At 50.1% G+C, this 26,930-nt stretch overlaps 1 protein-coding gene and 1 long non-coding RNA gene across 2 annotated transcripts in view; one reads left to right on the top strand and one right to left on the bottom strand.

Annotated features, from left to right (window-relative positions):
- Positions 1–2,887: 2,887 nt before the first annotated feature.
- Positions 2,888–26,447, bottom strand: NRIP2 (nuclear receptor interacting protein 2). Its single transcript, XM_067530937.1, has 6 exons — positions 25,926–26,447; positions 18,278–18,457; positions 8,141–8,223; positions 7,497–7,624; positions 6,225–6,277; positions 2,888–4,989 (listed from the first exon to the last, which is right to left on the bottom strand). The coding sequence occupies exons 1-6, from the start codon at positions 26,154–26,156 to the stop codon at positions 4,897–4,899; spliced, it is 768 nt and encodes a 255-aa protein (XP_067387038.1). The 5' UTR covers positions 26,157–26,447; the 3' UTR covers positions 2,888–4,896.
- Positions 19,133–26,930, top strand: part of LOC137141851 (uncharacterized) — a 37,760-nt gene continuing 29,962 nt past the window's right edge. The window contains exon 1 of the long non-coding RNA XR_010916750.1: positions 19,133–19,199. This is a non-coding gene — a long non-coding RNA (uncharacterized lncRNA). The remainder of the gene's footprint in view (positions 19,200–26,930) is intronic.

Raw genomic sequence — 26,930 nt, 5'->3', positions numbered from 1 at the left:
AAAATGATTTACAAAAAAATCAGAATTTGAGGAGTTGGGGGTGGGGATGAAATTGTTTTTCAGCCAACTCTCGATCATTCCTAGGACTCAAAACTGGTGGCTGCTCCTGTTTAGTCCCTTCTTTCTCCTGTTCCCATCATAGACACAGGAGGATGGGCAAGGATAAGAACCCTTTGCACAAAAGAGGAGCGTTGTCACCTGCTGAGAGAACCCGGGCAGTCTTTGTACTGCCTTTGTGCCAAGTGACGCCTTCACATCCCAAGCCCTGACCCAGCAGTCGATGGTAGCCGCTTTACATGAGTGTAACGGCCATAACTTCCACAACGAGAACTGACTAAACGTGACCTCTTCTTCCCAGGGTGCATTCAGAGTCATGTTTGCTGACTTCAGCCCCTAGCAGAAACCCTTACTGCCTTTTGGGTCCTGCAGGGCCAGCACAGCTGAGAGAGGGAGCCAGATTCTATTCCTGCCCATGCATCAGCAGCAGAGCAGTGTGCTGTGTTCTGATCAGCGACACCTGTGCAAATCCAGGGACAGCACTAGGACTCCACAGGTGTCACTGAGGGCAGAAGTTGCCCTGCAGCATCTTTATTACAGGTGATGACAGAGGAGAAGGAAAGAGCTGAGCTTGGCTCTCAGATCCCAGGGCAGTTTTCAGGGCTGGCACTTAGGCCCAGATCGTTAAAGGTATTTAGCCTCCTAACTGACACTGAAATCAACAGACGTTAGGATCCGGACCTTCCCGATTCCAGTTCGGTGCACTCAGACTGCAAACAAAAAGATATTTTTCCTGCGAGATCATAAACCCGGATGCTCCTGATGCTGCTTTTAACAGTCACTTTTCAGCGCACAATCACCCTTTAACACTCCAAGATGCATGCTGGGGTTTCCCAGCTGAACACTGTGGCGGCTACAGGTTTGTGCGTACGGTTGAGAGCCCCCTAGCTCTTTGAGCAACCGGGGGTTAAACAGCTCCCCCTGCGGTACACATGTGCATAACCAAATGTCTGGCACTTCCATATGCCGTTGCCTGCTGAGTGACGGCTAGGATCTGTGGCTGGCTTGATTTGCCGCAAGACCCCGTTGGGCCACAACCCCGTGACTGTGCTGAGCAGCGTTCGGTCGGGGTGCGTGAAAGCACACTTTCTGGGAGCAGATTTTGGCTCCCACTCGGCAGGATACATTTCTGTGTGTAAGAATCGCGTCTGCGGTGACGCTGACTTGGCTCCCTTCAGCCCCCGTACTTCAGGGCATGATCTGATCACTAATGGAGGGCAGGAAAGGTGCTCCCCGAATGGTATAATATTGCACAGCGGTAATCATGGGCCAGTGTTGGAGGCAGGAGACTGCACTAGATGGACAATGCTCTGGTCTGGTAATCCTAGCGTTTAAGGCCAGAAGGGACCACCAGATCATCTAGTCTGACTTGCTGTACATCACAGGCCACCAACACCACCCAGTACCCTCACACTAACCCAACAATCACAATGAGACCAAAGCAGTACAGCCCACAGGAGACTAGGCTACTAGGTGCCACAGGCAGAGAAAAGAAGTGCCCACGCCTTCTGCAATGGCAAGGAAATGATTAAGTGAGATATACCCAGATAATCCTGGCACTCTGTCCTGCACCCGCACCCACACCCTGCAAAGGAAGGCAAAACTCTCCCTCCCACCAAGGTCACTGCCAATCCGAGCTGGGGGAACACTTCCCAACCTCATGAGCGTGTGAGCAAGAGCCAGTCAGCCAAGCCCCTGAGAGAGAGAAAGAATGCTCGGTGCCATCACAGAGCCCTGGCCCACCCCACCAATGTCCCATGGCCCTCCCTGATGCTTCAGAGGAAGGAGAAAAAAAACCTCCCAGAATACACTGGGGGAAAAGATCCCTTCCTGACCCCTGAAGGCCGGCTGAAGCCCTGAAGCATGAGCTTTGGGAACATAAAACATTAAACATAAACTAGAAGTGAGCCCCAGGGCTGCTAAACCCTGCCTCCATATCATCACAAGCAGCCCCATCATACAATTGCACCCATAAATTCATCCAACACCCTCTTGAAACTAAGGCATTTGTTCCCCCCCACAATACCAATTGGGAGACTGTTCCAGAACTTCACCCTCTGATGGTTAGAAACCCTCTTTAATTTCAAGCCAGAATTTGTTCCTAACCAGTTTACATCCATTTGTTCTTGTGCCAACATTGTCCTTTAGCTTAAATAGCTCTTCACCAGCCCTGGTAGTTACCCCTTTAATGTTGTTATAGTTCATAGTAAAGTCCTGCTTCAAATATAAATTCTTGACATTTTTTCCTGTCCAGTGGAAGAGGCCTTTAATCTTTGGTGCCTCTGGGGAAAACAGGGATGACTAAGCACTGGCAATGGCACTAGGAGAAAAAAACATCTGTAAATGCACCTGCGCCTTGTCAAAGAAAAACCATGCCAGTTTACCATGGGAACCAATCCTACTCCCATTAAAATCAACGCAAAGACTCCCATTGATTTCAGTATGAGCCTAGAGAGGGCTTTTAGGTTTTGTTCGGTTTTTTTTTTGATGAAATAACAAACTTAATGGCTGAAGGAAGTACAGTGGATGTAATAGCTATTGATTTCAGCAGGCTATTTGATACATTTCCACAAGCTATCATTTGAGTGAAACTAGAGAGTTGTGGATTAGAGGAGTTGCTACTGGGCTGGACTATAAAAATGAATAACACCATTAAAACAAATTGTATTCATTCAAGAGTCAGTGTCAGATTTGAAGGAGGTTCCACTAGTAGTCGATATTGTCATTAAAGATTCAGATGTGCAAACAATGCAGATCCAGCAGGGTCTGCAGATACTTGGAGGGGTAAGAGCATAAAACAGGAAAATCATGACACATATGAGACAAGACCTTTAAATCACAGGTATTATTCAGGAAAGATATGTCGAGTGGGTCACTTAGGAAGGAATAATCAGATGCACAGTTGTAAAACAGTGAACTAGGCAGCCATGCCACAGAGAAGGAGCTGCAGGATATAATGGGTGCTGAACTGAATAGGAGTCAACAGTGCAATACTGCCAGTAAGAGGGGCACATGCCGTACGGAGTTGCATTGACAGGAGTGTTATATGTAAAGTAAGCAGGGTAATTATTTCACTCTTCTTAGCTCTGGTTAAGCCTCAGAGTCCTGCATCCAGGATAGGGCAACCTTTTACCAAAAAAAAAAAAAAAAAGCGACAGATACATTGGAGAGCTCCAAGGAGCATAAGAGAAATAATAAAAGGTTTGCCAAGTGAAACCACAAAGAAATCCAGTTAGGTCCAGGAAAAAGATGGCAGAGAGGAGCTGTCAGAACCATCTACAAGTGGATAAAAGGATGATATGAAGAGGGCTGGTATCAGTTATTCTCATTAGTCACTGAGGAGAAAAATTTAACTGGGCATAAACCGTAGAATAGAAAATTTTGGTCAAATATTAGAAACGAAAAGTAACCAATCCATCCATTTGGGAATGGAGCAAGCTGCCCAGAATGGTTGTGGTGTGTCCATCCCTGGAGACATTGACCCATACCCATCTATCAACAATGCTTTAGAGCAGCTGTTGGAGTGTGCGGACCCCTTTTCAGCCTCCAAACATTTCGCGACCACCACCTGCTACCAGCTTTATTTGAAATTGTGCATTTCCTTGGCGAGGATGTTGTTATTTTTCTTTTCCGCAGACCCCCTGTAGTATCCTTGCAGACCACCAGGGGTCCACGGACCACAGCTTGGGAACCGCTGCGTTAGGGTAATGAAATCAGGGCCAGCTGTATGAAGGAGAAATAATTAAGTGACCCACCAGAGGTCTTGTCCGTCCCAGGTGAGTTCACAATTCTGTGAATTGAACGGGTACTGGGAATGAGTCTGGTTCTTTGATTTCATGCAGAAGACGTGGAGTCAGCCGGGGGCGAAAGTCCAGTGGTTGAAGTAGATGGTGTCTCTGTGTCCAGTCGTCACGGTCCAGGCTGGAGGAGTAGAGCTGATGACAGGTGTAGGCCTGGAGTGCACGTGATATTGCATCCCTGGAGCTCAGTGAAGAAGCAGAGTTGGTGGGTGTGTAAATCTGGTGACTGGAGGTCATAGTGAAAAAACATGGCTGGTGGGGGTGTCAGCCCAGTTACTACGGTAACGGGGAGAAACTCTAGCACGTGAGCTCATACAATACAGAGTCCAGTAGCTAAGGCTGTCCTGGCCAGGCCCTGGCACCTATGTATGCTCATCACTCCCAAGGTGTCTCAGCTCAGCATTTCCTAGCAGTCTTCCCGCCTTACTCTCAAAATGCAGTGACTGCAGTTTTAGCCGCTTCCAGTCAAATCCTTCCAGTCTGCTCTGAGCCACTGCAGGGTAATGAAATCCAGCTCTCCAGAGGACAGGGGCGACTGGCCACAGGACCTTCCCTCGCAGCAGAGGAAAGAGAATCCACTCACCTCCAAGCAGATGTGCGGCCAAAAGGGAAGGGGAACTTTGAAAACAATCTTCAGAGGCTTCAGAAGAAGCCACCGTCTCTCTGCAGGCAGAACCACTGGAGACTGCTCTCAGGGACACGGCCTTTGTTATTAATGCAGGGCATTGTAAAAACAAGTCACTAACGGGGCAGAAGCAGAAACCAGAGAGAGAACAGGGACAGAGAGAAAAATGAGGACAAATATCCACTCAGCACATGGGGTCAAGCAGGAGGGTCCATTGCAAGGAGGAAGAACTCTCCATACAAGAGGACAGCTTCCATCAGCAACAGCAGGACAGCGTCTGGCTCCCGTTCACCTCCTCACTTCCCAATGGAAGCCTCTGCGCGGGTCTCAGCAAGATACAGGTGTGTCAGCCCCCGGCCCAAGAGGGTTTCTGGTAAGTCGCTGCCTCTCCTCCCTGCAGACCTGGGGAGCCCGTCACTGCCCAGGCTCGTCAGAGGCGTGTAGGAAAGGCAGCTCTTGACTCAGTGCTTTCAGCCGCAGGACTCCTTCCTCCAAGTCGATGCAGCACTAATGGGGACAGACGAGAGCTGGTTACCCGCAGCACGTATCAGAGTCGCAAGGGCACCGGGGCTGCGTGGTGTCTATTACCAGGGAGAAAGTGGTGCCCATCCCATAATCAGCGCCCCCTCTCCCCTCCTGCTCGCCCAGCCAGAGTTTAGTGCGCGCCCTCCATCAAAGTCAGGGCTGCTCTTCCTAAAGATCCTCACAACCCTCTGCCTCCTTTTCCTTCCAGCCCCTACCACACCTGCCCTCTTCTTCCCAGTACACTTCCCTTGCTACTTCCCATTCCCTCCCCCCGCTCCTTCCTGCTCCCCAGCCAGGCCCTGCTCAGGCCATGTCTCTCACCGTCTCGCCTTATTCTCACATTGCACAGAGGGCCCGTCTTAGGGGACCCCAGGACATTATCCCACCCTCCATCACCTTCCATTGGTTTTGAATCCAACTCCAAACTGGCCGCCTAGCTTCCAAATCACCTCCCGCCTTATCCCCCTCCCCTCATTCCCTCGGCTCCACCGCTGGGTTCCTCTCCCGTCCCTGCGTATGGCCACTGGGCTACAGACTGACTGTTTTACCTCTGCCTGCCCTGTCCTGTGCACCTGGTCCTGTCTCTTCCCCTCGCTCCAGTTCACAGAGTCATTCCACTCTCAAACTGATGCCATCCACTCGCTGAGTGACACTTACTGCCTTCTCTTCCCAGCCCCATCTTCTCCCCCCATTGGACCGCTCACCCCCTTCCCCTGCCTTCTCCCACCCTTGTTGCCACCCCGGTACAAATCTACAAGGCTTTGCTGGCCTTCTTAGCATGTTTATATTTGGGGTTTCTTTCTGCTTAACCTCGTCCCTCTCCTTGTGTAGTTCTCTTTCTTCCGCCCGGGGGACAGCAGCTCTCCCAGCCCCCCTAAAACATTCCCTGAGCAGAGCGGGAAAGAGATGCCAGGAGTGGGAAATACTGTAGATCTCTGCCATGGGCCTGCACAGGGCTCTGGCCACTGCCTTATCCAAGCCAGTTTTGAATTGACCAGAAAGTGGTTCAATGCTCGGGAAACTCATACCAGCTAAGAGCCTGCTACAGTCAGAGATCGGGAGCTGTGGGGCAAGCAGCGTGGCCGACCCCCTGGCAGGTTTGGCCATCAGCATCGCATGCTTCCCGCGGCCCCCCAGCTTGGGGTCCCGTGGAGACACGCCACAACTGCTACATTATGTGCAGATGCAGTGAGAGGGAAGCCCTGCCCATCCCTTACCTTGAGAGACAGCAGAGTTTCGAGGCCGAAACAGAACTCCAGCATTTCATCATCTGGGGAAAGAGAGAGGAAGTTAGTCAGGCTCAGGCACAGACATTTTCTGACAGCCTCCCTGCGGAAACGTCTCCCCTACACAGCCCCTGAGTGACTGCCTTATAACCGTGGCTGGAACTTGCTGTAAGTTATGGAACCTCCGCCGTGTATGGGGTCGGCGTGCTAGGCACAGCAGAGTGCGTCCTCTCCATCTTCCCAGACCCCTGAACACCATGCTTGTGCATCTGGCAGGAGGTAAGTGCTACCTATAGACAGCACCCGTCAGAGAGACCAGAGGAGCAGTCCTGCCCTCCCACATGGAGAGGAGACAGAACCAGAGAGGGGGTGGGGAAGAGAATAAAGTGAGCTGGGGTGGAGAGAGGGAGAGAAACCAGGGAGGAATGGGAGTGGCAGGGGTACAAGGAGGAGGGCGAGAGACAACAGAGGAGCATGAACAGGAAGGGGACTGGGAGTAAATCAGTGGGGCTGAGGAGGAGGGAGCAGACAGAGGCAACAGCAGAAATCAGGGATGGCTGAGAAGACAAACATGATGGGGGAGAAGGGACAGAAAGAAGAATCCCTCTGTTATTTTCCTTGCATGCAGAGATTAGCATTCCTGCAACAAAAAGCAAGCTCCCTGCCACCCACTTCAATGCCTATTAAATGGGCTTCATTCCCTACAGCCCCTCCCAACAAGACCCAGCCTCTGGGCATTGATGGGGCTCCCAGAGTCCTCTACAATACATTTCTGCAGCAGGGGACAATGACGCACACACACAGACGTCCGTGGACCCTAGAAGGAAGGGATCCCCTGGTTTTGGCTGGCCAGATGCATTCTGTCCAATTGAGGGCGGTAACACACACACCAGTTCCCCACACTCCCTGGGAACTGTACCTGGAGCTGGACAAACTAATGAATCGGCATTTTTCGGAGCAAAAGCAAAATGGCCCAGCTCAAGGGGCTGCGGCCTGGACAGCACCTCACCCCACTACCCTTCAGCAATAAGGGGCCAGTGCCCCCATTTGCCAGCGGCTCCTTACGGAGGAGAACACAGCAAAGGGTTCTGTAGTCTTTCCATGTCTGCTGCCTTTGGTAAGATCAAAGCTTCTGCCTCGGCCCAGCCCCCTGGGCCAGGTGACCTTTCTCCCCAGCCCTGCTCCTGGATGATCCATTGAGGTGTGTGTGGCCAGGAAAGAGGAACTGATCTGGGAAGAGGGAGGAAGCTCTGCTGTGCTCACCCACGACCAGCGCGGAGCACGCCACCGTCTCCTGGCCAAGCTGCACCTCCACACACTCCATCTGGCCGAGGACACCAGGGACAGGAAGAGAGAGATCCCCGCTGTCAGCGTCGGACACTTCCTCCAGCCTGCGGGACACAAGGGATGTTACTGCCTGAAATGAGCGCGGGGGAAGAACAATGGGAGCTCCAACGAGTTACTAGCACTTCACAGGCTCTGGCCTGCAAGAGAGGGGATCTCATTCACGTAATGGGGATGTCAGGAGCCAAATCCCCCAGGGGTAACCCATAGCAACTTCGGGGCTGGGTTCCCCTGAGCAGGTGCAAAACATCTGCTGGTCATCCTGGGATATGCAGCCAAATTGTTACCCCTCTGTCAGTATCCTGTATGAAGGCCTGCAGCACCCCTTACTATTCCAGCCCTGGGCTCCCCACACAGCTCTGTCAGTCTCCCTCCATCCTGCCCTGCAGCCCCCTGCTATTCCAGCCCTGGGCTAACCAGCCAGGTGTGAATGCAGGGTTTCCCTTCTGAATAGGAGTTGGGGTATGACTGCAGGTGGTTATTTCAGAGTCAGAGTGCGGCACGTTTTTAAATGCCCATTTTCTATCCCTTCCCCCCAATCTCTTCTGCACAAAGGCTCTTACCCCAGCCGTTTTAGGCAGCTCACGGAGATGAGGTTTTGCTGGCAGCCAGTGTTAACAGCAGCTCTCAGTACCTGACCTTGGCACTAGAAGAAACACAAAGTCAGGTTAATTAATATGAGCTTCAACCGACATACAAAACCCTTGGCAGTCGTGCAAAGATCCCTAAAAACCAGTGGTAGAAGAACATCAAAAGGTTTGGGGTTCAGATAAACATCCACAAGTTGGGGTACTCCTTTGAACCCCTGGAGGCCACAACAAGGCTTGCTGAACCCCACCCCGCCAGCATCTTCCCTCCTGTATTGGCCTTCTTATGGGAGGCTCATTAACCTGCCCTCTCCTCCCCCACTGGCATCTTTAGGGTCTGCTTCCATCTCATTATAGCATCATCCCTCGTTTCACTCTCTCTTCCTCCGACCCACTGAGCCCCACCCAGCCATACACAGGAGCTTGCATTCTTCTGCCACAGACCGTATTCTAGTTGGCTCACCCCTGGAAGTGGATTTTCTCTTAGCTCCAGTTCCAGCGTCAAGGGGGAGAGACTGGCTGCCCTGGCCTGGAGCCACTGCAGCACTCAGGAACTAGGAGGGGACAGATGCCTTCCCTGCTTTACCTCCTCTCCTCTCTGCACTCAGACAGGGAGCCCAGGGAGCCCCATTTGTTTCCTGCTCACTCCTCCCCCCAGCCCTCAGGGGCGTTGCTTTCTAAAGTCGAGACAGTAGCAGTTCTTTGTACTTGGGAGCGGATGGTAAATCCAGAGCGTCTAGGACCTGTGGGCACTGACACTGGAATCAGTAGGAAACCTGATCAGAGAAAGACAGGATAGAATCACAGAACGTGGCGAAGAAAAAGACAGATTAGCTCCATCTAGTCTGTCCATCTTGGCCCCAGCCAGTACAGTACTGTTCCAGGACTATTCTCCAAGCCTTGTCCAGGACTTCTTTTAAATGAGCCAAGTGATGAAATTCACCCTCTTTCCCTTAGGAAGACTCTTCTACAGACCAGCTGTCATGAAAATTTCCCATGCATTTTGCCTGCATGTTGATTTTCGTCATTTCACTGTGTAAACTAGGGCTGTGGGCCAGCTGGAGATAACAATCCCTCCCAGAGCTCCCCCTGGGGTGGGGACAGCTCTGTACTACCTCCAGTGCAGGGCTCTGGATAAATTGTCCCGTCTAACCCTCAGAGCTGGGTAGAGATCTGCTCGTGGTGGAGCCTGATGGAGAGAAGAGGGTTAATGAAAGGGAGAGTTCATAATTTCCCGATTTCTAAACCACTTCTTTTCAAGCGTGTTCTATCGACTAACTCCCTGGAGGGCTAACTCCAGTGTGAGATTTCATTTTGAAAATAAACTGCTGGTGAGTTGTCAGAGAGAGAGAGGAGAAAATAAGTGCGGCGGTGAGGGAACGTTACAAGCATCCAAAATTTGGCAATAACAGACATAGCACGATCAGCACCGCCAAGACTTGGAGCATTAACGATGGACTCAAAACCTGTGAGCACAGAGAAGATCAGAACTACTGAAACTGGAAACCTCCAACCTATATTGATCAGCAGCTCCCCCTTCTAAACATCCAGGCCTATTTAAAATAAATCAGTCTGGGGAGTTTCACAGTTACAGAGGTTTAAATCTGCCGTGTTCTCCACTATGATCCCCAGTAGCAATGGTAAACACACGCAGTCCTGGCAGAGCACTTCTCACCTGCAGAATGATTTACAAACCTTAGCTAATTAATCACAGCACTCAGCACTCTATAAATAGTAACTCTTCTGCACGGTGTCCCTGGGAGGCAGAGAGGTTAGGTGCCCGGTCCCAGGTCATAGAGGGAATCAGTGTCAACGTAGATCTCGGGGGCTCCTGACTCCCGCCACCTGTGCTCACCCTACAAAACGCTGCCTCCCTCACGTTCACACCCACCTTGTCCTAAGCAGCCGTTTGGCTGCTAGTCAGGAAAACACCGGTGCCCGGCAGGTGGATGGGTTTGGACGGTGCTGAATGGAGAATACAAAGCTCTGATATCCCAAGCCCAGCAGAAACATACATGGGATGTCAAACAAGGCAGGGGAACCCGCCCCAGACGCGACCCAAAGCACTGGCCCTGGCCACCAGCGCTTTCAGTAGTCGCCGTGGCATGGAAGCATCCCTCCCAGCTCCCTCGCAAATGAGCAGCCCCGTCTCATGCCGCTGAGCAGCCAGGCCTGTTCTCTCATTGTGGGGAATTTCATGCATGAAAGACCTGAGAGACTCAGCCGAGCTGCTGTCTATTCTGAGCACAGCCCCGCTCCGTTGTACTCCAGTCACGCTCACCTCCTGCCTCTTTGTACGCGATGGGCATGGGGACCTGGGGTAGGATGTTAGAGCCTCACAGAATAAGGCTAAAAGCCCTCCTGGGGGTGCTGACACTGCTGCTTCCTGCTGCCAGTTACTTCATGCAGGTCCCAGTTCTTCCAACCCACTGAGGTTAAGCAGCAGAATGAGCCGTAGCATCGTGTGCCCGGTGGGAGGCGCCCACTCTCCAGCGTGCTCATTCCATCTCCCGCTGCCACGTGCAGGTCCCAGCCCCGCTGCCTATGGCCAAAACTAGTGCCATAAACGTCAGGCAGTCGGCAAGAGAACAACACTGAAATGGGACGAGCCAACCATCTGTCCCTGCCGCCGTGAACTCTCACAGAACTGGACTGTACCCAGAAGGCCAATTTCTGACCCAGCCACATCCAAATGTCTCTTGCTGCCTTTAGAAACCTGAAAACGCTGTCGTTCCCCTCCCCGCACACCGAACGCTCTCTGAATTGGGTGTACATGAAACACTGACCCTCCAGGAGGCAGGACGTTAGGTTAGGGAAAGAAATGCAACAAAGCTTGGAGTGAGAGGGTGTGTTCTAAAGGCACCTGCCTTCGTGTTGATTATTACCAAACTGCAGCCCAGGGAGGTGCTGGAGCCTGCCTTCTGCGTGGGTGGTAGAGTGCATAGTGTCATGACGTGCCGTGAACCATGGAGACTGTAACAAGCCGGCAGCGTTTGGCTGAAATATTCCATCCTATGAATAGGCATCGATCCTGCTGAGAAAGGGTTAAACGGGTTCTGCTGACCCACTGAGGCAGGGAGCTCATTGCTCCATCTGGATCACAGGGGGGGTGGGAGTGGCTCTCTACGAACAGAGTGTGGGGGGTGGGCTGAGCCATCCTTGAAAGAGGAACCCTAGGAGCTGCACTTTATATGATGTTATAATTAATTGTTTTATTAAGAAAACCAGACCCCAGGATGGGATGAGCTTTTGCCACTACGCACGGTATGGACTTTGTTTTACAGTAGGCTGGGAAGGCAGTTGCTCAGAAAGTTTAATATTCACCAGATCAGTGATGTTCCTTAGGACTGGACTATTTCCTCACTGTCTCATGAACTGATTATGAGCTCAAGGATCATTCCTGCCCTAGAGGAACCCACAATGATAATACGGGCAGGGTGAAAGAGTAGATGGTGAACAGATGGGCTTTCAAGCCCTGTTGGACTCAGATGATTTGTTCATTGTGTTACCCTTCCTCCTAGCTATTCAGAATTACTACAGAACTTGAAATCTGTAGTGATCAGATGCCATTATTATTTATTCAGTGTTTATTATTCAAATTTCCAGGAAAGAAAGGAGGGGAGGGACTTTTTAAGAATCAGTCATTTACAAACAGCTATTTTTGCAGAAATCACGTCAGTTTCAAAGCCAGCCAGCTGCTTCCATCAACTGAGCTCTGTCCTTTTGCTGTGACACAAGCTCAGCACAGAGGAAAAACACCCTCACACTGTTGGCTTTTCAGCATCTGCTTCCAAATGAACAATATATAAGCCACGTTACAGAAATAACGTCTTGCTTTCCGTGCGTGGGTGTCAATTGTGAATGACTTTCCAAAATGCCCTGCAAACACTGCAGATGGCAAACAACATGATGAAAAAAGGGCACTTTGCTAGCGTGCTGTATGAAGAACTAGCATAAATCACAGAAACAGAAGCCAGAATGACTCTGCAGTTGGATTTAACACTCTGTAATCTCAAGGCCCTAAATGCAATGTAACTGTGTCTTCACATACTAATGCCCATTGACGATCTGCATTCAGCTGTATTTCCAAGTATATGCCAAGTACTGCAGCCAAGCGACATTATGGGGACACACATGTCACCACCACATAATGGTCTGCTTGCTTGGGTACAACCTGTAAAGAGCAGCTCTGAGCTGAAGAATGAGAGATTCTGGCACAGAGAACAGACTTTACTAGGAATGTGCTCAGTCTCTCTGAAAAATACCGTCACAGCTGACGATAAGCTCTTCTCCAAGACCTAACTATTTACACAAAACCTTTAGCCTTCTGGTGACACCCACTAAAGTTACAGCAGCTGTTTACATGCACGTTTGTATCCCTCAAGTGAGTTAGAAACACTGCAGGACCAAAAGAAACTGTGTACATTTCCTCTTGAGGAGTTCCTGTTTTAAGGTGGAAACAGCAGAAAGCTCCATGAATAATACTTGACTACTACTAATCCGAACAAAACAGGCCTAACTACAACAGTCTTCAATGTTTCAGAGTCATTGGTGTGAAGTGGTTACAAATTCTCTGAGGTTTTCATGACAATTCAGGCTGCCCCTATCACAGGGTGGGCTGATTCATCTGTGCCTAATCAGATGCCTTCCCAGTTAATGGGTTTTCAGGCAGATGAAAGGGAGCCTGCTCAGCTGAGCTCAGAGGGAAGGGATGCCCATGTCCAGGGTTAGGGGTAGGGTTTTAGGAAAGCATTGGTGAGCCCAACGAGTGGTTGAAGAACCTGTGGGAGTTGAAAAACTCCATTGAAATGAAAGTGATGTTTGAACTGTGGTGCTGTTTTAATAATCCAGACCTCAAGAAGGGGTGTTGTTTAACTTGCATGAGAGAAACTGAGGCAACGGCAGGGTCTGATGCCAGTGGTGGTAAGACCCCGTTACATGTCCCTATGCCTGTATCTCCCTTCCTGACACCTACACAGCACAAGATAAAAAAAAAAAATGTCCACTATCATTCTCTACTCATGGAAATACAAAGACTATGATGTTAAAATCAGCAAACCCTTTTATTCACCAAACGGAGGCCTTGTCTATCTTGGGGTTTGAGCAAGTGGTTTCGTTACCCTGATATACTGCAATAACTCAAGCCACGACTTTACACCAGTGCAAGTCACAGTTTGCCCTATTGCAGTTATGTCAGTGTGTCTACGCCGTTGGTTAAAACCCAGTGAAGACAAGCCTGAGTATCTGTAACAGCTATCGCCTGAAAACAAAATGGGCAAATAAGAAGTTGCATGGGCCTGAGATGCTTGGGCCTGAACTTTCCAAAAACTTGTGTGTGCCCCTTGTGTGGACATTTGTATACAACTGTGATACTCTGAGTGTGCTTCCTGGAAGTGCAAAGACATGTACGTTTAACGGAAAGTCTAGTCTTTGAATACAAGCATACTAATGAATTTAAGCTAGCCATTGACGTGAAATGTAGCTTTAAAGTGAATTTTCATATACTTGTCATGTAAAACGTACCCAAACCTGGATCGATCATCTATGTGCTATCCGATATGTGTAATCACACAGCATTTGACACACTTGAAAGGCAGTTCGGACATTCGTGGACTTGCTTTGATGATTGTGAGGTGATGCCAGGGGGTGCTATTTTGAGGATGACCTACTTGTGCATGGAACAATTGAAGAAGAAAGGCACTACAGAAACTAAAGTAACATTACTTCCCTATGAAAAATGGAATTGTCAATTCAGTGCACAATCACCAGTCACCTTCTCGGGACATGCTGTGTCCTCTGAGGGAATCAAACCAAGATCTGGTCTGCTATAAACCACTGAGGTAGCTCCTGTCCTACATAAGGAGACATCATGCTCATTCTTGCACTTGTGTGAATACTATTCCAGGTTCTTGGAACACCTGAAATTGCAAGACCACTGATCTCCAAGGAAATGAAAAACTAATGATGAAGGATGACATAACCTTTCTTTATGACCTCTAAACAAATGTACAAGCAGGGTGTAGGAACAGACTGATCAAGGAAGGTCCACAGCCAAACTTTGGAAAGAGGCCATGCAGGAAAGTTTGTTTGTAGGCTACAGAAAAACATCCCACTCAATAACTGATGCAGGACATTTTGAGCTGATACGGGGACTGAAAAGCTAACAAATGAACTTCATTACACAAGGCTAAGAACACCACAAATGATGCTAAACAATCAGGTGATAAAACAAACAGGATATAAACCTCATTTACAAGTTCTCATAAGGTTAACGAGGGCTTCATTTTCCCAATAATGAGCACCCACAATTTCAACTGAAGTTAATGGGGCCAGAGAGAGGTCAGTGCCTCTGAAAATCAGCTGCTAAGACTGAGGATTTTTGAGAATCTGCCTGTTGTTTAGGTATCTAAATGGGAGTGTAGCTCCTTTGAAATTTGACAGTAACTGAGTACCATATGTAAGCTCCACGGATATTTAAGGACCGTGACACGTTGCACCCCCTATGTTCATCCTTATAGTGTAATTGTGTTGTTTAATGCAAAGGATGTCATGTAAGACGTTTTTGGAATACTCATGATGCACCAAGCATTATTGTTGTAGTAATATGTTTGTTGCAATGTCGTGTGAATGGTTATGAGGCTCCGATACATGATATGCCCAAAGATGTGTCTCGTGGCTTAAAACATCTCCGAGCAAGGCTCTCTGAGCCGAGGGGCTTGGATAGAACAAACCCAGCTCTGCATTCCAGGAACCAAGGACTGGCCTAGACATCAACAAACAAATCCACAGAGGACCCCACCAATTCAGGACGTGGAGGGAACTATACACAGACATTGTTTGTCACCAGGCCCTGAAGGGGGTGGGCGAAGCCCCAGAGGGGAGAAGGTACATTTTAAAAAGGAGAGACATTTTGCTGCTCTCTCTCTCTCTTCCACCTCCATCTACAAACACCACCAAGCAACTGAAGTGCTGATCACAAGGGGAGAGCCTGGCTGAAAGCAGACCAGCCAGCCTGTGAGGAGAATCATCTGACTTTGTAAGTTGCTGGAAGTGTTAAGCTTAGTTTAGAATGCGTTTTGCTTTTTGTTTTCTCTTGATCAAACCTGACTTGTTTTCCTCTGACTTGTAATCACAAGTTGCCAACCCTCCAGAATTGTCCTGGAGTCTCCAGGAGTTAAAGATTAATTGTGAATTAAAGATTATGTCACATGAGGAAACCTCCAGGAATACGTCCAACCAAAATTGGCAATGCTACCTGGAACTCCCTTCCTGACCCCATTCACCATGCCTCCTCCCTCTACTCCTTTAAGCCCAATTCAGCAAAGCGTTTGAGAACATGCTTATTCATTAATTATTATTATTATTTATTCAATTTAACCATGTACTTAACTGCTTAGATGAACAGGGATAGACGACAGCATGTACTTACAACTAAGCATGGACTTTATCTGGGGTGTCATTCTCTTCTCAGAACCCACTCATTTGGGGAACCTTATTAAACTGTAGCCTTAGACGCACTTACAAACAAAACCATTTTCAAATAAGAACATAAGGACGGCCAGGCTGGATCAGATCAATGGTCCATCTAGCCCAGGATCCTGTCTTCTGACCGTCGCCAGTGCCAGGTGCTCCAAAGGGAATGAACAGAACAGGGCAATTGGCGAGTGATCCATCCACTGTCATCCAGTCCCAGCTTCTGGCAGTCAGAGGCTTAGGGACACCCAGAGCATGAGGTTGCGTCCCTGGCCGGCTTGGCTAATAGCCATTGATGGATCTATCCTCCATGAACATATCTAATGCTTTTTTTTGAACCCAGTTATACTTTTGGCCTCCACAACACCCTCTGGCAGCAAGTTCCACAGGTTGACTGTGTGTTGTGTGAAGAAATACTTCCTTATGTTTGTTTTAAACCTATTGCCTATTAATATCATTGGTGTGAAGGGGTAAATAATACTTCCCTATTCACTTTCTACACACCATTCATCATTGTATAGACCTCTATCATATCCCCCCTCAGTTGTCTCTTTTCTAAACTGAACAGTTCCCGTCTTTTTAATCTCTCCTCTTATGCGAGCTAGTCCATAGCCCTAATCATTTTTGTTATCCTTCTCTGCACTTTTTCCAATTCTGATTTCTTTTTTTCTTTTTAAATGGAGGTGACCAGAACTGCACGCAATATTCCAGGGGTGGGCATACCTTGGGTTTATATAGTGGCATTCTGATATTTTCTGTCTTATTATCTAGCCCTTTCCTCATGGTTCCTAAGATAGTTTTTTTGACAGCCACTGCACACTGAGCAGATGTTTTCAGAGGACTCTCCACAGTCACTCCAAGATCTCTTTCTTGAATGGTAACAGCTAATTTTGATCCCATCATTTTGTATGTCTCGCTGGGATTATGTTTTCCAAAGTGCATGACTTTGCATTTATCAACATTGAATTTCATCTGCCATACTCTTGCACAGTAACTCAGTTTTCTGAGATCCTTTTGTGGCTCTTTGCAGTCAGCTTTGGACTTAACTGTCTCGGGTAATTTTGTATCATCTGCAAATTTAGCCACCTCACTGTTTACCTCTTTTTCTAGCTCCTTTATGAATCTGCTGAACAGCACTGGTCCCAGTACAGATCTCGGGGGGACACCACTATTTGCCTTTCTCCACTGTGAAAACGGACTGTTTACTCCTACCCTTTGCTTCCTATCTTTTAACCAGTTACGGATCCATGAGCAGATCTTCCCCCTTATCCCATGACCCCTTACTTTGCTTAAGAACCTTTGGTGAGGGACCTTGTCAAAGGCTTTCTGAAAGTCCAAGTCCACTATCACCACTCGATCACCGTTGTCCACATGTTTGTTGATCCTCCCCCCAAAGACTTCTAATAGCTTGGTGTGGCATGATTTCCCTTTACAAAAGCCGTATGACTCTTCCCCAACATATTGTGTTTCATCGCTGTGTCTAATCATTCTGTTCTTTACTATAGTTTCAAACAATTGGCCTGGCACAGAAATTAATTTTACCAGCCTTTAAAAATCAGCGTCCCATCCTCCAGTCCTCTGGTACAGAGGCTGATTTAAGCAATAGGTTACATGCCACAGTTAATAGTTCTGCAGTTTCATAACTGAGTTCTGAAGGAACTCTTGGGTAAATGCCATCTAGCCCTGGTGATTTATTACTGTTTAATTTATCAATTTGTTCCAAAACCTCGTCTCCTGGCACCTCAATCTGAGACAGTTCCTCAGATTTTTCACTTAAAAAGAATGTCTCAGGTATCATTTATTATTTAAAAACTAAATATAAAATATAAAAATAAATACGTTTGTTACCTTCAAGACACATGCACAAGACTCCCAAGTGACCACACAAACATAGCATCCTCTCTCCTATTCTCCCTCTCTCCTTCCACTCCTATGTGTAGTAATCTTACATTAGATTGCGAGCACCTGGGGGCAGGGAATCTGTGACTGTAAAATAAAGTGCCACACCCGATCCAAGACTCATAATTCAGATGTGCTATTAGAGTAGGACTGAATACAGGCTATATCATTGCAGATCAGTAGAGGGGGGAAATGGAGGAGATCAAAAAGACAGTGGAGCTGTTTAATGTTTCTGGGTTCAAGTGAATGAAGAAATCTTCGGAATCCTTACTGATTGCTCAGATACATTAGTCAAAATACAGCAATAGGGAGCCTTCTGCTCTGGGGGAGAAACCGAAATAAAGTATATTCAAATTCAAGCAGGGAACAAGAGAGGGACACACATAGCTGTTCCGATGAGCAAAAGAAAGAAAGAAAGATCTTCTACGGGCCACTGTCAGAGAGAGGATCTTGTACTGGATGGACTCTGGGTCTGATCCAGTCTTGCAATCACTATGAGACAGACAGACACAGAAAGAGGGATGAGGAATGGCAGAAAAGGAGGGAGAACAGAAAAGCAGGATCTGCACTGCTTGGGTCATTTGAAATGAGACTGGACAAAAGCTCTCGAGAGCAGGCTGTAGCTAACACTCCGGCATTGGCGCCCCAAAAGTGGAGTGGAGGGGACCCAGTGAGTATTTTCTATCACTAATACCAGTGAGTGTATAAACGTGGCGCTGTCTAATTGCAGGGGATCCTTACCTTGCAGTGTATGAGCAGGGACACAGTCTCTTTCCTTCTGTCATTCTCTTTCTTTACTGCCCTGTCGTCCTCGTCCTTCACCAGTGGGGATTGAACCCACGTAGCATGTGCCTTGCTCTCACCCCGCAGCTTGGTCAGGTTCCCCTCCAGGAGGCGCCGTTGTACCACACTGTGTGGTTGCTGTCTCCACCACAAAGAAAGAGAACACTCTCAGCAAGGTATTGCCCCCAGATCCAGAAAATCACCGCTACTGCCAGTGGCTCCCTGGGCCCGGGGAAGCAGTCTGCAAACGCTCTTTGGGCCTGGATGATCCGTCTGCTTTCAGGGGCGACACAAGGCGTGAGTGTGCACAGGGTCATTCTGTCTCCACCCCAGCCCCATTGCCTCTTGCACACTGTAGCAGCATCTCCCTGTGCTTTGTCAGCTCCAAGTGCATCTCACGCAGCAGCTCTGCTTTACAGTTCAATGCTGTGCCATGTTCTCCCCATGTCTGGAGAGCTCAGCGCAATCACTGCAGGAGAAGAGCCTCCCTGATACGCCATCTCAAAATACAGATCCATTCCCACAGTCACTCGTGCAACTCATGCCCATTTACCCCCATACGGTTCCCCCAATATGCAGCCTCAGACACGTACGTATTCTACCGGACGTGCACATGCAGACGTACCCAGCCCAGCACAGCCCCACTCTGTGATGGGGTGTGTACCCCACACAGGCAGTGAAAGAGTTAACTGGAGACGCCGTGCACTTAGAGCACCTGGCTGCACCTGGAGGGTGGGCCAGGCCTAAGTGAAGATGAAGCCCAGCTGGGGGAAGTCCATAAAGGCAGGAAGGCCGGAGGAGATGGGGGAAGAACTCTGTGGTTCGTGCCTGGTTGCTAGTGTCTGGAGGAAGGACCCAGAGAAAGCAGAGCAGCTATGCGGTAAGCCCGGGGAGGGGCTGTGTAGGAAGAAGTGAGGAGTCTGAGGCAGCAGCAGCAGACCTTTGCTGCTTGTGATGGGTCCCTGAACTGGAGCCTCTAGGAAAGGGAGGGTCTGGGCTCTGACCACAGCTGGTCTGCTGGAAAAGGTGGTGTGGCAACACCTTGATGCTGGGGGGAGAAAGACTGCTGAGTGTGGAGCTGGGTTTCTGGGGGGGAGCTCTGCCCGGCCCTGCTCTGCCCCAGAGTGGCTGGACAGCCCCGGAGGGCCCAGAAAGGGGTGAAGAGGCTGTGGCAGAGTAAGCCTGGCTAGAGGTTGAGCGATGTTTGAGTTCAGTTCTCTGTGCCCAGCCGGTGGGAGGGCTGGGACTAAGCGTAACCTGTGCCGGGGTGAGTCCTCTCCAAACACTCCCTTGAGTGACAGTCCCAGCATAGCACTGACGAGGCAGCACAAGACCCAGTAGGAGACAACACAGACCTCGAGAGTGATGGGGGTGCAGGGCCATAACCAGTGTGGGGTGAGCAGCGCAGCCACCCATGGTGCAAAGGGGTGGGAAAATGGGGATGAAACAAAATGGTGGGGGGTGCAAATACGGTTGCTTGCCCCCAGAGACATGTGACTGTGGATAGCGGGAAGGGGGCACAATTTAAAGGTTCTGGGGGAGGGGGTGCCCCACAGAGGTTTTCAAACTGCCCCCTGGGGGGGTGTAGAGGAATGTTGGGGGGGGGTGGGATTTAGAGAGGGGCCCCCACCTCCACCCTGACCCACCTCACCCTGTCTGAGTGGGGGGGGGGGGATGCAACCAAAAAATCTGGGGGTCACATGACCCCATGTGCCTCCATCATGTCACCTCTGCTTGCCCCGGGTGCTAAAATGCCTGGTTATGGGTGTCTTCCTCCTGCCACAGGCTTACCATCAAGTGTGTACTGGGCCTGACAGACATTATGCTCGAGTGCTGGTGGCAGGATGTCTCACCTCCTGCGAGGGGCACTGGCGAGGGCAGGAGGGCCTTTGCAAGGCCATATATTGTCCACTTCCTAATGGGAGCAGCTGCAGCAAGCATTTCTCCTCCCCCTTCCCCACAGGCTGGGAGCAACTTCTCCCCCCCCACCCCCCTTCTGCTTGCCAGGGCAAAGAGGGGGTGTGAAGATCTGCTTGTCATAGGCCATTTAACTCCTAGGAAGGCGGAGGTGCTAACTATTGCTTCCAGAGGGAGCTCATGTCACTGTCATCCTGCTGCTAAAGTCCTTACCCGGTGTTGACTCAGTCCCTCTGCAGGGCATTGTAAGCACTGAGTAATCGGGGTAACTAATCTGTGGGTCTGCCTGCTTTCAACTCTAACCCTTCCACTTGGGATCTGGTTGTTCAGACCTGGTCAGGGAGATCTCAGTCACAGCTGCCTAGGAAGAGAGAAGGGCTACTGGATCTGGCCGTATTGCCGCTCCCTAATGACCAGTTGCCTCCACCTTCCTCTGAAATATCGAACTCTCTGGTGGTAGTTTGGACCTGAGGACAATGTGCATATGTGAGAGGGGAAAGGCCTACCAGGTCCATCTACCGACAAGTGCAAGATGCGCTGTAATACCCTTCCAGAGGACACATCCCCCATTAGTTGTCTGTAAACCTTTATATTAAACCCTAAATCTGGCCCACTGTAGCTCTGAATTATCAGCTTCCCTAGTGATTAGATTCTCGGCTTTGCCAATAATGCAGCGTGGTGTAAGGCAAGTCCTAGAACCCTTCTGCTCCAGTGTCCCTATCCAGAAAATGGGAAGGCTAGTAGCTTTGTAAAGTGCTTTGGGATAAAAGACACCATCTAAGCTCAAAGAATGACCGTAATTACACCCGTCTACCTATTTACCCCCTGCATCCCAGTCCACAAGCTAAAAGGGAGGCCTGCTTATTTCATTTTGTTCTCTAAATTCTCCCAGCTCAATGTAATGAGGTTTTAGACTATATCCCAGTGCCAGTCAGGCTGCCAGCGAAGATTGGGGCCATGGGAAAAGGGCAGGGGGCTGATGACAGGTCTCCATATTCCCATCCTCTCTTCCCCCTGTACTCTCACAGTCTGGCATGCAACCGGCTTTTCTCTCCCTCACCGGGAACTTTCCCACAGAAAGAGCAAGCCCTTTCCAGCTATACCTCCGTCACCCAGGCCAGGAGACGGCCATGCTCTTATATGGGAAGCTCAGCTCTGGGACAGCAAGGGCCTGTGTTCTGAGAGCAGAGAACATGTTCTTCTGTCTCCCGTGTCGCTGGTGATTGATGGGAATGAAAAGGAGGCAGGCTAAGAAATACGGCATGAGAGAGAGAGGATGAACGGGAGAGCGGGTGAGCTGGGAGGCGTGGTGAGGGAGGAAGAAGGCCCTGCCAGGGGAGTTTCCTGCTCCCGGGATGGTTGGGCGGGGTTCCTTCTGCGACGCGTCGGTGCTGCTCCTTCGCCAGCGAGGAGAGGATGGAGCTAGTGAACCATACCTTGCTCCTTTGCCCCTGCACCTCGTGAACTGAGCGACAGAATTTATTCCAACTTAAGCGCCAGTGTGGGCAGCGCTATGTCAGCGGGAGAGCTTCTCCCAGCGGCACAGCTCCGGCCACTGGTGGAGGCTGGAACAGTTACGCTGACAGGAGAGCGCTCTCCCGTTGGCTTAGAGCAGCTACGCAGAGCTCACAGCTGCGCCGCTGTAAGCTTGCTGGTGTAGCCACAGCCTGAGTGTCCCACCGTGGCAGGGCCCTGGCTCCCAGAATCCCAGGGGTGGAGATTAGCTGCCCTGCCCTGCCTCGTGAACACATCTCAGTTGGGAATTTTGATTGCTAGCAATAAAAAACAATTGCACCTGGCCATCTCTTGCAATTTGATCGCATGTCCCAGGAGATGGGCTGCTTTTCAGCTCCTGGAGTCATGGGATTACTTGAGAATCTCGGCTTGCTTGTCTCTGTTTTCAAGTCAGTTTCTAGCCATCACGGAGAAAAGCATGAAGCAGGTGCACTGTAAAGGCTCAGAAACCAGAAGGCAAAGAGAAACATTCCAATCTTTATTACTTAAAGGAATCTCAGGATTTTTAAGCCAGTCTTGATTTTTTTTTTTAAGTGCACGGGATCAGTAATACTGACACATGCACAAGAACAGTCATTCCAGGTCAGACCAATGGTCCAGTATCCTGTCTTCCAGCAGTGGCTGATGCCAGATGCTTCACACAGAGAGAACAGAACAGGGCAATTATTGAGGGATCCGTCCCCTGTCGTCCAGTCCCAGCTCCTGGCAGTCAGAGGTTTAGGGACACCCAGAGCACGGGGTTGCGTCCCTGACCACCTTGGCTAACAGCCATTGATGGACCTATCCTCCGTGAGCTTACCTAGTTCTCTTTTGAGCCCTATTATGCTTTTGGCCTTCACAACATCCCCTGGCAATGAGTTCCACAGGTTGACAGTGTGTTGTGCTGCCTATTTATTTGATTGGGTGACCTCTGGTTCGTGTTATGTGAAGGGATAAGTAGCATGTCATAATTCGCTTTCTCCCACGCCATTCATGATTGTATCTATTGATCATTGATTCTATCCTATCACCCCTTACTCATATCTTTTCCAGGCTGAATAGTTCATCTTTTTAACCTCTCACATGGAAGCTGTTCTATACCCCTGATCATTTTTGTTGCTCTTCTCTGTACTTTTTTCCAATTCTAATATACCTTTTCTGAGATGGGGTGACCAGGTCTGCACGCCGTATTGAAAGTGTGGGTGTACCATGGATTTATATAGAGGCATTATGATATTTTCTGTCTTATTATCTAGCCCTTTCCTCATGGTTCCCAACATTGTTAGCTTTTTTGACTGCCGCTGCCCATTGAGCAGGAGTTTGCAGAGAACTAGTCACAATGATTCCAAGATCTAAGTGGTAACAGCTAATTTAGACCCCTCTTTGTCAGATGAGCTGTCCAGGATAAATGAGTCCAGCAACTGTGTCATGCACAGCCAGCCAGGATGGGTTCCTTTGCTAGGCAGTGCTACAAGTTCCCAGACATGAGACTGTAGCTAAAGTCTTACGTTAGCTGTAGGTTCTTCAGAGCAGGGTCTGTATCTTCCTATGTGTTTGTACATCACGCAGCACACTGCAGCCTCAATGTTTATAGAGCCCTCTGGATGCTACCACAATAGATAATCATGTCTGGGGTGTGATCAGATGGATGGTGCAAGTGGAAAGATGTGAGACCTGTTTCCCTATAGTTTCTACCTCTGCTGACTCGGTAAGAAGCTGGTTCAAGGGTGAACCCTCCTCATCCTTCTCTGCAGTGGGAGGTTGCAGAGATATAGGGACTATAAGGAAAAAGGAGGGGTTGGTAATAACTAGATACTTGGTCTGTCGGTTGATCCCCTGTATCACATGGAGAGTCAACGCTGGGACGTGTACGCTGCCCAGCGGGGTGAGTGTGACACACTGCAACCCCATGCAGTGGCTTTGGGGACCATTGCATTACATGTATGAATGCTTTCTGAATGGGAAGTGGTTGCCACAGCTCCTCGAGGAACTAAAAACCGTGGGGTGGGCTGATTGCAAATGGCTCCAGAGACGCGCCCCCCACCCGGAGTTTTGGCATAAACCGGTTCCAAGTGGGTTTTCCAGAGACTCGAACAAAAAAAGGGTTTTTTGTGTAAAAAGCTGAGCTGGAGGGAACACAGGGCAAAGGAGGACCCCAGAACTTGCAGAAGGGTCGGAAGGGGATGTTGGACCCCATAAGGAAGATGGATGATTCCTGGCATGTTGGTTAGTGAGCGCATAGGAACTTCTATTGTTTTTGTTTTCTCTGTGACGTCCTTCAAATGGAGTCTGCCGAGAGAGAGCTGGGTGGTAACTTGTAACGGCTGGCTCTCCACCGTTCATAGCCCTCAGGGAGAGAGCACAGAACAAGGGCTGGCCTTCAGGCAGACTGGCTTGCTAAGGATATCACAGAATAAGGCGGGAAGCCATGCAGCTTTAAAACCCCCTGACAGAAGGGAGCGGGACACGGGTCCCTACCATGCACAGGGGCTGGCTGGAGACCTGTCTGGGAACTCCCAGCGTGGAGCGCAGCGAGGAAACACAGGTGCAGTTCCCTGCAAGTGTGACAGTGAGATCTCTGGGTTTCAAGGAGAGTCAGTGAGGGTCCCTCTAGCCTGCTCCTCCATGGGCAGGAGCTGTCAGGGAATCCCCCGTTGTAGGGTCACAGCCATCAGAACGCACTGCAGTCTGACCAGCTGAGTCTGTGAAGAAGGATCTCGGAGAGCCCCTGGCCGGGGCTGGAAGACCACAAACCCAGGGCCTCAGAGAGCCAGGCCTGTCACTGCCAAGGATGGCATTTCATCTGTTTGGGAGGGGACAGCTCGCTGAAATACACTTGTGATGACCGTGTGGGGAGCAGGCAGGTGTTTACCATCCTAGAGACAGGAGCAGAGTGGGTACAAGGCTGACGTGGTCTGAGTGTGGGCACTGGAAAGAGCTGTGCAACAGACCCAGCCTACGTGAGAAGGGGGGGGGCGGGCTGGTCCCGAAGCAGAGACATCGCTGAGCCTGACGTGGTGTGGATCCCCAGCCAGCACGTGGGAAGATGGTGGAGCCCCAGACAATCAGAAACCAGTATAAACCTCTGAGATTGATTTCCAGGCAGCCTGGAATGCCCAGGAACTGGATTCTTTCCCCCTAATGTCCCAGCTCCCACGCAAGACAACACCATCACTAGTAGCAGTGAGGCCTAAAAGGAGAGCAAGAAACGTGGAGGAAGATACCCCATGGTGGACATGGTTGACAGAGTGCCCCATACGTGCCAGGCCTAGGGGCTGCCCCACTTCACCAGCTGTCAGATCACTTCAGAGCCTCCGATTTCTTTTGGTCTGGTCTGTAACTCCAGGCAAATCAACCCACTTTTTGTGGGCGCCCTTATCAGTTTGGCATTGCAACCTGGCGCCAGCAGGGGAAAGGGGCTGGGAGCAAAGACATGCACTGAACTGGGAAGCAGGATTTAAGCCTGAATCCTGGGTCAGTTGTGCTACACTGTGAAGAGGATGGAGTAGAGGAGAAACCTGGCAGAGTGCAAGGGGAGGGGGAAGATGGACTTAATTAATGAGTGGGGAATCCCAGGAGTGATCATTCCCTGTCCTTGTTATACATCCCCGTGGGAAATCATGCCTGATCTCCAGCTTCTCCCCAACCTGCTGGGGCAGATCCCCTCCCCCCCTGCACTTACCCCACACTCATCCCTGGGGAAAGGTGTCAAAGCAAATCCAAAACTGGGGAACTGCACAGAAAAGTGAAAAGTTTCAGTACAAGACCCCAAATTTTCAGGCATTCGGGGCGTGCGCACTGCAGAATACGAGAGGGACCACGTCCATATTAGATCATGCAGCAGCCAATGTATGGGTTCACGTCAGTCCAGCATGTCACCACATACGTTAAAGAGACAGAATTCCCATATAAGTGACATGTATTTCTGCACTGTGTGGGCTGGTAGCTGGAGGTAGAGGGAATCCCCTACCTTCTACTTCCTCCTGCCCGTGGAGACGATTAGACCTAGTGACAATGGCTGGAGAGATGGATACAGGGAGCGGGGGACGTTTCCTTTCCCTTCAACCACCCCAGCCCTATAACGATTCTGATGGGCATTGGGCGTGCCTGGGTCTGCGATTCTGTGAGTGGGGTTCCCTGGGATCACTAGGAGGAGAGGTGCATCCCGTTCCAAATGGGGTCCCACTTGACTCACCAGATCCTTGGAGGTGCCCAGCCTCTTTAAGCCATCCAGGGGCAGCAGGTCAGCAGAATCCTTGTGCACAAACTGGGTGGCCTGTTTCAGGTGCCTCTTCTGTTGCAGGATGGCTTTATCCCGCAGCTCCACCTCGGGCTGCCTGCCAGCCGGATCCGGAGGGCCTTCACTCTGTTTTTCCTCCCCACCCCCTGGCCCCACTTCCTGGGCGCAGGTCTTCCTTGTGCTCATGGTGAAAAGTCCAGCTGGGCAGGTCCTTCGTGGGCTGGCAGAGCGCTCTCTGGGATCCTCTGTGCCGTCCTGCTCTCCTGGGACTCACTCAGGATCCCTGCTCTCCCTTTCCCCTTCTCTCTGGCTTTTCAGTTATAACTCCCCCATCACTGTAGTATCTAGGTGCCCTTCTCTCTGGCTTTTCTCCCCGTCACCAGCTCCTTTCCTCCCTCCCTCCCCTGCCCTGACTGCAGCTCTGCCTCCTCCACCCGGTGGGTCCCTGCTGTAGCAGAAAAAGCCCCACGTCAGAAACCAATTTCCATAAATTGCAGCAGAGAGGATAAGATGCTTCGGCTGGAAAAATCCAGCAGCAGAAGGATGGCTCTGCTGCTGGGGGTTGGACTCACCTTCCTCCTGCTCCGTCTCCGTGTATGTGAATGCACACGCACTGCCCTGCTCCCCGCCGTAGGCCAGAGAGATTGTAAATCTTTCTGTGGCAGGCTGTGCTGTTCAGTGTCTCTGCTGGGGTTTTTGATGCATCTCAGTAAGTCTGTTAGTACTGGAGAGAACATACTTTGCTCTAGGAAATGATGCACTGCCTCTGTGTATGGGGGAAAGCTTTAGCCTCCAGCGTTCTGGCAGGCATGCCCAACCTCTTTCATTTGGACGGAGAGTCACACATTGGGACAGTGTTTTTTAAAGCCGGTGCTGGAGGATTTGCCTGTGTGTTTGCAGTGAGACACAGGAGGCCGGCTTTTCCACTCTCATGGGTGTGACGGCATGGGGCCTGGTTCT

Source organism: Emydura macquarii, unplaced genomic scaffold, assembly GCF_026122565.2.
Source record: "Emydura macquarii macquarii isolate MOO-44397 ecotype Brisbane River unplaced genomic scaffold, CSIRO-AGI_Emac_v2 contig_3122, whole genome shotgun sequence".
NCBI lineage: Eukaryota > Metazoa > Chordata > Testudines > Chelidae > Emydura > Emydura macquarii.
The sequence above is the reverse complement of the archived record's forward strand: the minus strand, read 5'-3'. Positions and strand labels throughout refer to the sequence as shown.

Bases quoted from the DNA above. Each gene is read 5' to 3' on its own strand.
- NRIP2 (XM_067530937.1), bottom strand. From the start codon at position 26,156: ATGAGCACAAGGAAGACCTGCGCCCAGGAAGTGGGGCCAGGGGGTGGG. The intron at 7,625-8,140 runs GTAAGAGCCTTT...TGTGTCCCGCAG, and splicing joins AGCTGCCTAAAACGGCTGGG to GCTGGAGGAAGTGTCCGACG. The intron at 4,990-6,224 runs GTAAGGGATGGG...TGTCCCCATTAG, and splicing joins AAACTCTGCTGTCTCTCAAG to TGCTGCATCGACTTGGAGGA.